The 15,842-nt window shown below is 45.2% G+C and overlaps 1 protein-coding gene across 1 annotated transcript; it reads left to right on the forward strand.

Annotated features, from left to right (window-relative positions):
- The first annotated feature begins 4,193 nt into the window (after positions 1 to 4,193).
- On the forward strand, positions 4,194 to 10,270 carry LOC105055560 (ABC transporter B family member 1). The gene is made up of 10 exons (XM_010937398.4): positions 4,194 to 4,816; positions 4,921 to 4,975; positions 5,068 to 5,243; positions 5,356 to 5,556; positions 5,637 to 5,896; positions 5,983 to 6,299; positions 6,591 to 6,814; positions 7,503 to 7,876; positions 7,960 to 8,665; positions 8,779 to 10,270. Exons 1-10 carry the CDS (start codon positions 4,283 to 4,285, stop codon positions 10,057 to 10,059), a joined length of 4,128 nt encoding a protein of 1,375 aa, XP_010935700.1. The 5' UTR covers positions 4,194 to 4,282; the 3' UTR covers positions 10,060 to 10,270.
- The last annotated feature ends 5,572 nt before the right edge of the window (positions 10,271 to 15,842 follow it).

Genomic DNA, 15,842 nt, shown 5'->3' on the forward strand with positions numbered 1-15,842 from the left:
TAAATTAGTTTCTAAAGAGCCTACTTTAGCATCGGTTCCAACATTAAAGGCCTTGTTTTAATTATAGTCATAATTCAGAATTCAAAATAATTTAGGATGATATATAAAATGAAATTGACAAGATAACATAAAAATGATGTGATAACTAGAAAAATATGAAAAAGTATATAAATTTTGATTAAGACCAATTTTCATGCATCCTGCCTCTCGTTCTTTCTTCATCAATTTCCAACTCCATTTTCTCAAGTTCTATTACAAATTTACATTTAATGCACAAATTTTTCTCCCATACTCGCAGGTGCACTTCGCCACAAAAAATGTAAATTCAAGTCACGGCAATGAAATGTATCGTCAAAGCAACTCCAACTAGTTCCATTCAATCATTTTTGATTATGTACAAAAATTATCTCGAACAATTTCCAACTGTTCTTGTGTTCTCTCTAAAGAAACAGGATTAGATAATTATAAACCATATCTCCGACAAACCTCAGCAGTCATTCTAATCTATGGATCAAAGGTTTCATGCTGCATCTACCTTTGGATTTTCCTTTAAACATGTAACATGATCCAATAGAATCAAGAAAACGACTTAAGCGACGGCCAGCTGGCCCAAATTGCAAACCTCGTTTTCTATCATGTCCTTTCAAATTTGACCAAATACGAGCACCTCATGTCATCATCTCCCTTACAACATTACCAGTGTTGTCTTCTAATGCATTCATATGAAAGAGATCCCACGCAAGCTTGGATTTGCCTCCTAGCATTGCCTCAAGTGTGTCCAAAATAAGAAACAAAATTGATGACATAACGCTTAATTTACATGGGCCAACATGATCAATTTAATGGTAATCGAGGATCGGAAGTTGAACATTAGTCAGCAGTTGCAAGCCTATTACTCTAACAACACCAATAGAAGCATTAATTCTCTACCAATTTCATCCGGCATTGTTGTGAAAATTTCTCAAACTGCAAAGAAGTTGATAGTATTTTTATCTGGTTGAATTCGTAAAGCCATTGATATTGGATTCACATGGTGACTTAGATTAGATTTTGCTCTCTTATTTCTAGCTCTGGTTTTGGAACTTGTCCTAGTTCCTAACTAAATAGAAGATGATATTTTGTGTCTGACTGCACCATGATAGAAGAGTTATGGTTGGCATAAATCGTCAGCAATCCAGGTCCGTGTGCGAACACCTTGACCAGCATAATGCATGCATCCAAAGGTCCACGTGGAGGCATGCATGCAAACAATACGGAACGATGATGACCCTCCGCCTAACTTTGAGATATCCAGACATAAGCTTGTAATCGGACGTACAGAATTGCTCATCCATGTTACCATCAAATCCATGACATCTCGTGAATAAGTTGAAATCCGTGTCCTACCCTGTGGAAGGGGAGGGATCAGGATATCCATTGGAATACTAAATTTGCCAGCTCCAAATCCTCACGGCCGAAAAACGATGTTTTATTTATTAACGAATCTGCACCACACGGTTTCAGATATTCGGCTCCTTTGTCCGCGTTGCATTCTTCGGTGTATAATCCACTAATTTATTAAATTAAATAGTGTCTTAATTAGAGTGCAGAAATATGGTGAATCGGGATCTCTGATCTTCTGACGGACGTATTTCGCAATCATATTGCATGATCATGATGCTTGGCATCGACAAGACTATTCAGATTTTGAAGATGAGCAACAGCCATCTATCTCTAAATGGATGATGTGGCAATTGTATATTCTTCTGTATGTAAACCAAGACTGCATGGTCTACTGCGGTGCAAAACACACACCACAAAAAATTCAAACCTAAAAGATAGATGCAATTTATCTACTAAGAAATTAATAGTAGAAGTTTGGCTGAAAACGATGCTCGATTTAGCAGATCTCTTTCACACACTTTTTCTCTTTTTTTTTTTTTAATTTCTATAATAATATCTCATCAAATGTAAGTCGAAGCTGGACCATCTAATCTATGTTCTATTTTTTGAGTTTGGATGAAGTAAAGCAAACCGTTGGTATCCACAAAATACACTTTGATTCTTCATGGTTCTTTTATTGTATCATGCTTTTATCAAAGAAAAGTAAATTGATAAATAAAAAGGTCGAGAAAAATAAGATCGTAAATAAATTAGGTTGATCCATGGTCTTACTGGACCCAAACTATTTTCAAAGATCCGTAGGGCTGAATGGGATTCTAAAATCAGGCCATTCAATAATTTAGATCCAATTTTTATAAACTTTGATGGGATTGCACCCAATTTAATATCTATTAAGTCGCTTATCAAACCTGAACAAATAAAATTAAAAAGAGACGAGCAGGACTGATCCTCACCATCGGCCCTACATCCCGAGTTCTGAAGGCTCTGAATTGCTTTCATATCCATCATTCATAACTCAACATTCCAAAGCATGGGCACCTTTGAAATCTGTCATTTTTTCTGCATGGATCCTCTGCTGTGCACCGTACCGTACGATGCACAGCGCACCTCGTCCATCGCACGATGGACGATCGCGTACAATGAATGTACATCCGCATGCAGCCATCCATCGTGCGATGAATAGTGCGCTGTGCACCGCATCATGCAGGTACAATAGAGTACCCAAGCTCTCATTTTTTTATCTCAATCTAGAATTCAGCTATTCATGATGTCGGCCTCCTCAATGATCCAGGCTCTCAATTTGAATGTGAAACCAGATCAGATCAGAGTCAAGCATGCTCTATCTATCATGACATATTGGAATTGGGAGGATCGACTGCAAGTTACTTGAGCGACAGTAAGGAAAGGGAGAGAGGATGACAGCGGGAGGCAAGGGGTGTAAAGGGTGAGAAAAAAGGTGCAGTACCGTGGACTGATGCAGTGCTCTTAACTTCACAAACTTCCGCTTACTTACAGGTGGAAGATGATAATTTCTTTATGGCTTCATAGTTGTTGATGATTGTGATCCGTTGCAGTCACTTTGACATGTCATACCAAGTCAGTTCTTCATAATTGGCTTGAATTAAAAAAATACCATCATGGTTGGACAATACAGGTAAAGGATGTTTTTTCTGCTTACATCAGGAAGAGAAGAATGGAGCTAGAAATTACATCTATCGGACAAATCAGCTAAATTTGATTCGCCCAGCATAGTATAAATAACCATTTGGATTGAATCTTCTACCTTGATAAATTGAGATTATGGTGAACAGATAAATTATTCAATTTTCTTCAATTTCATTTTTATCTTTTAAGCGTAAAACCGAAATATTCCCTAAACGCATCTTGAATTGTAACCTTCAAGAACCTGCATAAAGTCTGTGTTTCATCCCACACGTAACCCGGAGCAAACGTGAATGTTTTTTTTTTTTTTTTATGGGTAACTTTTTCTGTCTTCGACGACAAAAAAAAAAAAAAAAAAAAAAAAATATTGTTTAAAATTATTGTATATCTAATTGATTTTTTTAATATCTTATTTAAAATAAAATTTTATTTTTAATAATATTTTATTTAATTATTTTTTTAAATATTATTAAAATTTATTCTTCATAATTGTCCATTAAAATAGAAGTCAAACTCTCCTTCACATAGTGCTTCGTTTAGAGAGATCCTTGATATCTTCTTAATGTGTAGAATCATGTACAGAAAGATTTCGAAAAGGGAGAGAAGAGATTATTTATATATATAGATTTTTTTAATAAATTATTTATTTTTATTTAAATAAATTATTTTTTTAATTTTATAATTATTTTATTATTTTTTATGATTTTTTATAAATATTTTTTTATTTTATATTTATTTTGAATTAATTATATATATATATATATATATATATATATATATATATGTGTGTGTGTGTGTGTGTGTGTGTGTGTGTGTGTGTGGAGTGAACTTAGCTGTAAATATTTTATTTGTCAAACAAGATTATAGGCTGCAGGTGGGGCTTGGCTTGGAGGAGAAGCAGTCGATTTTAAAATACAACCTGCACCAGTCAGTTTGGTCAAAAACCCCCCTCCCGACCTTTCAGTTTTCACACGTCCTGCTGTCGGGACAACCAGCTACCGGTACCCTTTTACTCCATTTCTTCCGTTCCAAGTTCCACTCCTTCAATAATATCACCGAGGATAAAACTAAAACTAACTTAAAAAAGGCCCCTCTCCCTCCGCTTAAAATGTTAAAGATAATATTTACAAGAAAAACAAAAATTATATGAGAGTAGTTAAAAGGGGAGGGCACGAAAAGTTGCAGGAAAGAGAGCAAGCGAAGAGAGAGAACGAGTGTGTCTTGCTTGCTCCGCAGTATGTCTCTGGCTTCGGAGGACTCCTCTGAGATAATAAAGCGGGGGCGCGTGGTGGAGGAGTGGAACCGCCCAGAGATGCAAGCCTTCCACCTCCACTCCCCTAAAGACGATTCCCTCCTCATCCAAGTCGTCGAAAAAGGAGGAGGTCTTCCCACCGACGACGCCGGAGTTAAAGATTCACCGCTTCCTCCTCCTCCTCCTCCTAGAATTAACAATTCTGTCACCACACCTAGTTTAGAAATGGAGGCTAATGGCAAGCCGGAAGGAGTGTCGCCGGCGCCGTCGACCGCTGGAGCGCCGGCGGGCGGGGGTGGGGAGGACGAGAAGCCTGCACCGCCGGCCCCCGCCGTGGGATTCGGCGAGCTCTTCCGCTTCGCCGATGGCCTCGATTGCATTTTGATGGCTATCGGGACTGCAGGGGCGGTTGTTCATGGCTGCTCCCTTCCTGTCTTTCTTCGCTTCTTTGCGGATCTTGTCAACTCCTTCGGCTCCAACTCCGACGACCCCAACACCATGGTCCGCGAAGTCGTTAAGGTGCTCGCTCGACTCTTCAATTTTTTTTTTCAATAAAGCAGACGGAATTACATTATATGAACAAAACTGATTTTTTTTTTTCTTTTAATTTGGAAATTTTGCAGTATGCTTTCTACTTCTTGGTCGTCGGAGCGGCAATCTGGACGTCTTCTTGGGCTGGTGAGCTTCAAGTTCTTGAATTCTCTTTTCTTGATTTGATTTGTGTATAAAAGAGGACCAAGGCGGAGTTTTTGATTCTTTGAATGCAACAGAGATATCTTGCTGGATGTGGACCGGAGAGCGGCAGACGACCAAGATGAGGATCAAGTATCTGGAGGCGGCGCTGAACCAAGACATCTGCTACTTCGATACCCAAGTCCGCATCTCCGATGTCGTCTACGCCATCAACGCCGACGCGGTCATCGTCCAGGACGCCATCAGCGAGAAGGTGGTGGTCCATTTCCACTGCATTATCCAATCTCTCTCCCAATCATTTTTTTTTTAAAAAAAAAAAAAAAATTGTGCTTGGGTTTCTAATGTGTGGCTATGGTGTTGGGCAGTTGGGAAATTTTATCCATTACATGGCAACCTTTGTCTCCGGCTTCGTGGTGGGGTTCACCGCCGTTTGGCAGCTGGCCCTCGTCACGCTCGCTGTCGCCCCCCTCATCGCCGTCATCGGAGGCATTCACACTGCCACATTGGCCAAGCTCTCCTCCAAGAGCCAAGATGCCCTGTCCCAAGCCAGCAACATAGCGGAGCAGGTGAGATACGAAACCACCCGCTTAAAGTCTTGTTCTCCTTGGCACTGCTTTGGATTCTTAGTTCAGTTCATGGGCTCCAGGCGTTGGCTCAAATTAGGACGGTGCAGTCCTTCGTGGGTGAGTCCAGAGTTCTCCAGGCCTACTCATCGGCATTGAAGGTGGCTCAGAGGATCGGTTACCGGACTGGTTTCGCTAAGGGTATTGGATTGGGAGCCACCTACTTCACCGTTTTCTGCTGCTACGCTCTCCTCCTGTGGTACGGCGGACACCTTGTCCGCCATCACCACACCAATGGCGGCCTTGCCATCGCCACCATGTTCTCCGTCATGATTGGAGGATTGTAAGCATATTTTGCCCACCCGATTTGCTCTGCTCATTTGCTTGTGATGGTGCGTTCTAAATTAGGGATATTGCATCGATTGGCAGAGCTCTCGGGCAATCGGCTCCGAGCATGGCCGCATTTGCCAAGGCTAGAGTGGCAGCGGCAAAGATATATCGGACCATTGATCACAAGCCAAGCATCGACCGAAACAACGAGTCGATGACCGAGCTGAACGCGGTCACAGGGCATGTGGAGTTGAAGAATGTGGACTTCGCCTATCCTTCGAGGCCGGACGTCCCGGTACTTCGCAATTTCTCGTTGAGTGCTCCGGCAGGGAAGACCCTTGCATTGGTAGGGAGCAGTGGCTCTGGCAAGAGCACCGTGGTCTCCCTCATTGAGAGATTCTACGATCCCACTTCAGGTAGTCAGGCTAACAAATTCCTTTTTTCCATTTGCCTCCAATGTTCTGCACCTAGAGATATGATGATCATCTTAATTTCCTCTGTTAACTCCTAACATAACAGAAGGAAGAGTGATGATAAAGGCAAAACACCCCAGCTTTCCCTTTTATATCTCTATATATATATACTCTACTGTGGTGTTTTTGTTGGGATTTCGATATAATCTTTTGTTCTCTTCTGTGATTCTAGATGCTTAGAAATTATACCAAAACATTCAGCTAATTGTTCTTTCTCTTTCTTTTCTTTGCAAGGACAAGTATTGCTTGATGGGCATGACATAAAGACCCTGAAGCTAAGGTGGTTAAGACAACAGATAGGGCTGGTGAGCCAGGAGCCTACTCTCTTTGCAACGACCATCAAAGAGAATCTGCTTTTGGGCCGGGAAGATGCTAGCCAGGTAGAGATAGAAGAGGCTGCCAGGGTTGCCAATGCCCATTCCTTCATCATAAAGCTGCCGGATGGCTATGATTCCCAGGTACGCATCCGTCCACCCTTTATCTAACATTTGGAAAAACCTCTATCCTGCACGTTTGCTTTCCCCTTCCCCTTTTTGACTGCTGTTAGGCTCTCTCTCTCTCCATGCAATGAGTTCAGCTGTCTGTCCTCCTTCGTGGAGGCTATACACAGCGACCCTCCGGTGTCCGACAAAACTGGCAATCTCGTGGGTGCTCTCTACCATCCAAATGAAGTGACATTTGAAAGATTCTTTTCTGAGGTCCTTTTCTAAATTTAAGCTGACAATAGGAACCTCCTGGTTGGTGGTTTAAAAATCGTCGTTCCTGCCTCATAAGAAATACTAGTTGGAATTGAAGCTCCATTTAGTCCTTAATTAGTCACGTATTTTGACTAATAACACTGTATGTCGTTGGAAATCATAGGGGCAGCAGTAGCCTTTGTTGGAAGGTGAGAAAATGGGCAAGCGCACATGGCTACTGTCGTTCTTTACCGTGAAGAAGGCGTGGCCTCTGTGAAACCCTCTGTTTTAATATAACCAAAGCACAGACATCTCTGAGCTCCTCTTTTGGGGCGCATAACCCTGACCCAGCTATGATGCCATGCCTTGCCATGGTGGTTTCAGTCCTAACTTGTGAGCCAGTCTCCGAGCGTATCAGTTCACGTACGAGTCCTCCACATGTTTGAACCCATCATGATGCGTGTTTCAGGTAGGGGAGAGGGGGCTGCAGCTCTCCGGCGGCCAGAAGCAGAGGATCGCCATTGCGAGAGCCATGCTGAAGAACCCGGCAATCCTCCTCCTGGACGAGGCCACGAGTGCGCTCGACTCCGAGTCGGAGAAGCTCGTCCAGGAGGCGCTCGACCGGTTCATGATCGGCCGCACCACACTCGTCATCGCCCACCGTCTCTCGACCATCCGCAAGGCCGATGTCGTCGCAGTCCTCCAGCAGGGGAGTGTCTCCGAGATGGGCACCCATGATGAGCTTATGGCCAAAGGCGACAATGGACTCTATGCAAAGCTGATTCGCATGCAGGAGCAGGCCCATGAGGCTGCCATCGCCAATGCCAGGAAGAGTAGTGCAAGGTAAGCAGAAACTCAATCATTCTACTGCACTGCTTAGCTATAGCTTCACTGATTTTAATGACTCACTGTTCGAGTCATGCCAGGCCTTCCAGTGCTCGGAACTCGGTGAGCTCCCCAATCATTACGAGGAACTCATCATATGGCCGATCACCATATTCCCGCCGTCTCTCCGACTTCTCCACGTCCGACTTCAGCTTCTCAATTGACCCCAATCACAGGATGGAGAAGCTCGCATTCCGTGACCAGGCCAGCTCCTTCTGGCGCCTCGCGAAAATGAACTCGCCTGAATGGACCTATGCCCTCATTGGTACCATTGGGTCGATGGTGTGCGGTTCCATCAGTGCCTTATTTGCCTACGTACTGAGTGCTGTTCTTAGTGTGTATTATGCCCAGGATCACGGGTACATGAGACGGGAGATTGGCAAGTACTGCTACCTGCTGATCGGAGTTTCCTCTGCCGCGCTACTCTTCAACACCCTGCAGCATCTCTTCTGGGATGTCGTCGGGGAGAATTTAACGAAGCGAGTCCGAGAGAAGATGCTCTCCTCTGTCCTTCGAAATGAGATTGCATGGTTCGACCAGGAGGAGAACGCAAGTGCCAGGATTGCTGCAAGACTCTCATTGGATGCTCACAATGTGAGGTCTGCAATCGGAGACCGGATATCAGTTATCGTGCAGAATTCGGCACTCATGCTTGTCGCCTGCACTGCGGGGTTTGTCCTCCAGTGGCGGCTCGCCTTCGTCCTCATTGCGGTGTTCCCTGTCGTCGTTGCCGCCACTGTTTTGCAGGTACTGCATGCATGCAGGTCATCAAGATGTGCATAGATGGCTAGAAATGTTTGTGAGCCGGCTTTCGTTTGGATGCTTTCTTTGAAATTTAATCGAACACCTTGTGGTCGCAGAAAATGTTCATGAAGGGCTTCTCCGGCGACCTGGAGAGGGCGCATGCCCAGGCGACACAGATTGCCGGGGAGGCCGTGGCGAACGTCCGGACCGTGGCAGCATTCAACTCGGAGGCCAAGATCACCCAGCTTTTCGCCTCTAACCTCCAGAGCCCCCTCCGCCGCTGCTTCTGGAAGGGCCAGATCGCCGGAAGCGGCTTCGGCGTAGCCCAGTTCCTCCTCTACGCCTCCTACGCCCTCGGCCTATGGTATGCCGCCTGGCTCGTGAAGCACGGCATCTCCGACTTCTCGAAGACCATCCGCGTCTTCATGGTCCTCATGGTCTCCGCCAACGGCGCCGCCGAGACCCTCACCCTCGCCCCCGACTTCATCAAAGGCGGCCGCGCCATGCGGTCCGTCTTCGAGGTGCTCGACCGCAAGACCGAGGTCGAGCCCGACGATCCCGATGCCGCCCCTGTCCCCGCCCTGGACCGCCTCCGCGGCGACGTCGAGCTAAAGCACGTCGACTTCGCCTACCCGACCCGCCCGGACCTGTCGGTTTTCCGCGACCTCACTCTTCGCGCCCGCGCCGGCAGGACGCTCGCCCTCGTCGGCCCCAGCGGCTGCGGCAAGAGCTCGGTCATCTCCTTAATTCTGCGCTTCTACGAGCCGAATTCAGGCAGGGTGCTGATAGATGGGAAGGACATCAGGAAATATAATCTCAAGTCGCTGAGGCGGGCAATGGCGTTGGTGCCGCAGGAGCCATGCTTGTTCGCGGCCACCATTTTCGACAACATCGCATACGGGCGGGAGTCGGCGACGGAGGCAGAGGTGGTGGAGGCGGCGACGCAGGCGAACGCGCACAAATTCGTAGCCGCATTGCCGGATGGATACCGGACATGGGTCGGGGAGTGGGGGGTGCAGCTCTCCGGCGGGCAGCGGCAACGGATAGCGATTGCTCGAGCTCTGCTGAAGAAGGCGCAGGTGCTGCTGCTGGACGAGGCGACGAGCGCATTGGACGCGGAGGCGGAGAGAAGCGTGCAGGAGGCGCTGGACAGGGCGGGAGCGGCGGCGGGGCGGACGACCATCGTGGTGGCACACCGCCTGGCGACGGTGCGGAATGCGCACACGATCGCGGTGATCGACGAAGGGAAGGTGGTGGAGCAGGGGTCGCATTCCCACCTGCTCAACCACCACCCGGACGGCTGCTATGCGAGGATGCTTCAGCTCCAGCGCCTCACGCACGGTCCCGCCATGGGGGCCCCGGGACCATCCAACGGTGGGAGGCAAGGAGATGATTGAGAGGAATTTTGGACAAAAGGGGGTGAATGAAGACTTTAAAAAAAAAAACAATTGCAACACTCTCCGTTGCCACTGCCCCTTGCCTCTGTCTTGGTTTTGTTTTTGATTTTTGTTTTTATCTCGGGTAAAATCGCATTTGTAATGTAATTATGTACTGTGTATCCAGCCCACTGTTACAAATGCTGGAAGTAGATTTTCTGTTGCTTGGTGAGAGGGGCAATTTTTTTTTTTGTTGCATTGGAATACTTTCTTGAGTAATATTGTATACTACCGGGGACCCTAAGTAATTAAGTGTGGGGAGAAAGGGCCACGAGCCTGGATGGTGGACCACCTTGGAAACAGCAATGATGGTGGAACGATCCAAATTCCGGTATTGTTTCCGCAATTATGCATCGCAACAGCATCCAACATCACTAGCAAAGTATGAGCTTAATGTCTCGTATGTCTATCATTCATGTACTGCTGTCTCCCGGACCACTTATCCACTTGTGTGCATGTTGATCATACAAGAGGTTAGTTGAGCTGGAAACTTGGTTTCGTTTCCAAGTGGCATCTTAGATTTAGAGCTGCTAAAAGAGGAAGCCAAGCCCTGCACCCTGTCATAATTAATTGCATGATTGCCAATTCGATCTAGATCGTACGAGTACTTCAACTTCCAATCTGATGTGGAAAGCGTCTTCAAATTAATTTGGTGGTGGTTGCTTGTCAAGTTGCCAACTGCGACTCTAGGGCTCGCTGGAAATTTGCACACAGAGCATTGCTGTTCTCATGCTAGATTTAACATGCTCTGTTGGCATTGATAAACAGAGCCCTACCAACCGAGAAATTGGGTGGGGGGGGTGTGGGTTGGCACAACAGTATTCTTCTTCTTATCTGGATGCCCAATCCAAACAGATATTAACATGCTAACATACTACAAGGATCTGATGGCATCGACCATCACATCTATTCTTTTAACGACCACACTGAGGCTAGAATGTAGTTAGCGCAAAGATGTGACATTCCTCTCTTGCTAGCTAGGTAACCTATGATGTAAAGAATAATAAGGCCACAATTTTTTTACCGATGAATTGGCATGTGACTTGGCTTAAGTGTTCATTTAAAAAGTAAATAGCTCCTGACCAAACCAAAGCTTTGAAAGATTCCTAGGTTCCATTTTCCAGAAGGTACTGACTCAAAAGGAAAATGGTGAAGGGTAATAAATGTGTACACATTATGTCCCAGTTTGAAAACAAACCTACATGATGTGGGATGATGAAATCATAATATCAGTAAATAAGGTCTACTTCCATTGGGTTCAATTTTATTGCTTAGAACCTTGGCAAGCATGGAAGTTCGTAGTTTCTACAATTCCACTAGAGAGGAAAACAAAGACATACGACAAATAGAAACTTGGCAAGAGGTAGGAAGAGAATATACCATGGGAGAGGCACCGTGTCATGAGTCCAACAAGTGTAGCTACCTCCAATAAAACATAACAATTTTTAACATACATGATCACCTAATTCTGCAATTAGACTATGCTTAGTGGAACAACCGATGTCCTGGAGTCTCGGCATGGCATTCCTAGTGGGATTTTATATATTCTAGTGGGGATTTGAGTTGCAACGTATTTTTAGAAATCATAAGTAGCCTTATGTATGTGTTGGATTAATTGGGGACATTAGGTATGGGTAGGCAAGAGTAGAGGAAGATTCCTCTCATCAGTGATTCCCGGAAGCCGTGGAAACGGGCGGTGACGGGACTCAACGTCCAGCGCTTTTATGCCGCCTCTCTTGTGGTCGGCCTCCTAAAAGCTTTGTTTTCTTTCACTAGGATTTCTTAATGGAATAGAGGCATAGATGCCTCGCTTAGTTACCCCTTGGCTTTAGGTTGGAAATATTAAGTGGAGAATGCTATAATTAGGTGGGTCAGATTGTGGAATTTTAAAACAAGTTATGATGATTTGATTGCCTAATGGATTCTGGGATTAGTTTTTTTTTTTGTTTTTTTTCAATTTTTTAATCTTTTAAAGGATGCTCGGGCTTTCTTCTTTCTACATCAGCTTGGAAGAAACCATATGAACTAGCACACAAGTTTGCATGAAAGTCTTAGTCATCAAGGTGCTGCTACAAATGATATTTTTTAGAGTTGTTGGACTTGTTTCTAGTTAGAAGTTGCATGCTTCATTATAAAATAATGAAGAGATCACTGTTAACCGACTTGAGATTGGCCGTTCCGATAAATTATATACCCGGTCAGATTGACGTTTGGATCACTGATTTCTAATAAATGATCTGACTTGAAAACTTGGTTAATTTGACTTGTAAGTATAAGTCTCGTAGGCCAGTATATTTTCAGCATCTACGTGATTTTTGTTGAATTCTTTTAGTACTCTATACATTTTATTCCATTCTATTTCACTGCTAAGTTATAGCCCATTTTTCATTACACATTTTTCTTATTCTCTACTTCAAAGGCTGGGCTAGCTTTTGAGTCTTGAGAAGAAAATAACTTTCTATCTCGTTCCTTCTCTCTTGAGCTTTCTTTCAACCTTTTCGAGTCACCGACGTCTAGATTCCATTATCAACAAGAAAAAAAAATAGATATTTTTGATAAGAAAGAAAAGGACATTAGTTGAGAGGAAGCTGAAGACCATAATATTCCTCCAAGGATATCAAGTGTCACTTGTTAAGTCTTCAGTTGAAATGATAAAAGGTATTAAAGGGATGCCTTTATTTTTCCCAAAAGAATTACAGGAAGTTATCTAATTTTCTGCATGATGAGAAAGTGGAGATGGTTAATATGTTTTCATGCAAAAGCTTTCCAGTTGGCAGTCCTTGAAAAAGCTTTGCTTTGGTCAGGTAAGAAATATCACCATTGGCAAACAGTTCCTAGATATTCAGAAGAGACACCGACTCCTTAACTAAAGACTTCCTTATATTTGCAGAATATATCAGGGAAAATTAACATAGATAATGCTCTTTGTTTTTACAAGTCAATCATTTGGATAAACACATGTCGAGTTTTGGACTTAATTAGAACCTTCTTGCAAGAAAGAGGAGCTCAATCACCAGATTATAGCCTTTGTTCGCCTAAGGTACATCTTCATAACATGATTTTAGGTACAAAAGATGTCTTGGAATCTTAAGCCAAAATTCTAATTAGACGGTGGAAGCTTGTGCAAAGAGGTTTCTAGGATACCTCTATGATATCCGTGTCTGTAGTAAAGACAAAACCAATGCAGGCTCAATCATGATGATCAGGGGTGAGAAAGAAAGGCAATATCTTCAAGTTCCATGTCTACTTTAACAAAAGCCCAGGCCTCAAAGTTATTCAAGCTAACCCTGATTCAAGCACAAGCCCTCTCTGGCCTTTCTTTTCATGGCCAAGTCTGAAATAGAAGAAGACTAAACCTTAGTAATGTCATGATGGGTTCACAGCCTAGGCTTTGGACATGCCAAATTTTCAACCCCCTGACTTCAAGCTTAAGCTGTCTAAATTTCAGCCCTAAAGCAGCATGATCAGGTAGACTCTCTCTCTCTCTCTCTCCCCCGCTCAATTCTTTTCAGCAGAGTTGTTAAATGGTAATAAAAATAGCATGACAAAAGGAGGAAGCATCTAAGCGCAAGTCTTGCGAATTAGTTAGGGGACAGCATCAGCCTCGATTCATGTGATGCTCGACCCCTCCACGCACATGCCCGGATACCTACATCTAAAGTAAGTAAGAAGAGAGACATGGAGAGTGGAGAAGGACTCCACCCTTCAACCCAAACCCAACTTCTTTTTATCTTTCCGAGGGATGGAAGCCTACTGATGAGATATCGACTCGTGACAGAGACCCAACGCTTTCAATCAAAAGATTTGGCAACTCCAAAATGTGGACTCTTTGGCACCATAACTGCTGAGAAGTGGACGGCAACTCCATCGAGCGAACTTGCCCATGATTGAGGTAGTTGGGTTGTGCCAGACTACCATCTCTATATTGATTGGAGAGGTAGGCCACCCAAAGGACAGTGGGAAGACATGATGTGGATTGTGGACTCCCCCAAATAATGGTATCATCCACTATGGTTTGGATCAGATGTACCTTTGTATCTGTGGATTTTGAACTTTTCTTTTTTATGGCCCCAGAAAATTTTTCTGAGTTGCTACATGTTGCCAGCCAAGGAAAGTTGAGTATGATAGGCAATTCAGAATAACAGGTGGTGCGGAAGCGTGACAGGGTTAATAAAATTTGATTTGCTTTGAATAAAAGAAGTTTTTGAACATTGTTGTGTCTCAATTAAGAATGATGAGAAGTTTTACACTTTGTCGTAGATAGATTAAGAATGTGGTGATTAAATAATGAAGCCAAAAATGCCTTTGGCATAGCAATTGCTAGAGATTTGTGTCTTACCGACGGAGGAGAATATACTACTTAAAAACCTTCACTACAAGCGTATTCTGATGAACAAGGACAGAATGTGAAAACGATCAACGACTTTGATTGTTGGTTGGATAATTTGACTGCAAAAAGATAAAAAGGCACGGTTGATGGTGCCTGCTTGTGCATCAGTGTTGTGCCAACGCATGGAACACTAGTCAAAAAGTTGGACAAAGCTTGGATTTTAAAAAACCTGTTTCGATTTGACCATAAGCACAAGCAGGTACTATAACCTATTTCAGCTTCCTTTATCCCAGAGAGAGAGAGAGAGAGAGAGAGAGAGAGAGAGAGACTATAAGCAGTTTGTTGGGGAATACCGACCGACCCCGCTCACACTGGCTTATAATCGGACATATCCGACCGACCGACCGACCGACCGATCGTCGGACGCCATTACCAGCCGATTAACGGCTCTCTACCGACTGAACCAGGAAGTCTAATGGCCGACTCTCGCAATATGCCCGACTGACCGTCGAAGGGGCCCGAGTCTCCACCCGACGCCACACAGCTGGCCACCGACCTAGGGTCGGTCGACTCCTCCGATCGCCGTACAACTGCCAGAGACTGTTAGCCCTGACAGCAGCATGCGGCACTGCCGCCTAAGGACATTATCCCACCTAGGACATTGTCAACCCTAGTGATTTGACAGCCCCACGGCGATGTGACACTTTCACGGCGACTCTGACGGTCTACGGCGAGTTGACAATTCCTCAATTGTCTGCGCTATTAATGACGGCGCCACACTACGCTCCACTATATATATCGGGAAAGGCTACAGTGCTACAGGGCCGGAAAAACAACAGGCTTGCTCCCTTTCTCACTCTCTCTCGATTGAGCTCTCTGTCTTCATTTTACTGTTGTCCAGTCACCTCTCTGACTTGACCGTCGGAGGGTCCCCGCCGGAACCGCCTCCGATCAGTGTGGATTTTCTTTTTGCAAGCGCTCGTTCCCGGTGACCAGGCGATGAGGGGATTGGCCGCAACAGATTGGCGCGCCAGGTAGGGGGCTGGCACAAGCAGTAGATACTAATGACAAAGACAAGAGCTCAACGATCGAGAGTCACCGGGTCGGCGAGGCGCTCTTCCCATCGGGAAGAGGCCTCTCCGCCACTCTCCACGGCGGAACCCAGCTCTCCGCACCCCGCGGTGACCACGGTGGCGCAGATCGTGGCAATCGTGCGGCAGATGACCGTGCTGACAGACGCGGTCAAAAGCCTCTAGCAACAACCGGCCGGGCAACCGGCGGCACGTCCGATGCCCTCCAGGAGCAGCCGGCGGTGCCCGCGTCGACCTTCGTCCTCTCCGCGGGAGCACCTGCCATAGCGCTCCCACAGAGAGGAGGAGGGGCGGCCGCGGCGCGATGCCCATTAGTCCCAGCA

Source organism: Elaeis guineensis, chromosome 12 (genome assembly GCF_000442705.2).
Source record: "Elaeis guineensis isolate ETL-2024a chromosome 12, EG11, whole genome shotgun sequence".
Classification (NCBI taxonomy): domain Eukaryota; kingdom Viridiplantae; phylum Streptophyta; class Magnoliopsida; order Arecales; family Arecaceae; genus Elaeis; species Elaeis guineensis.

What these genes read in the sequence shown, in the direction of transcription:
- LOC105055560 (XM_010937398.4), top strand. Translation starts at nt 4,283, where the DNA reads ATGTCTCTGGCTTCGGAGGACTCCTCTGAGATAATAAAGCGGGGGCGC. An exon ending in AGGACGCCATCAGCGAGAAG is followed by an intron (nt 5,244 to 5,355) that starts GTGGTGGTCCAT and finishes GGTGTTGGGCAG; the next exon opens with TTGGGAAATTTTATCCATTA. An exon ending in CGGATGGCTATGATTCCCAG is followed by an intron (nt 6,815 to 7,502) that starts GTACGCATCCGT and finishes TGCGTGTTTCAG; the next exon opens with GTAGGGGAGAGGGGGCTGCA.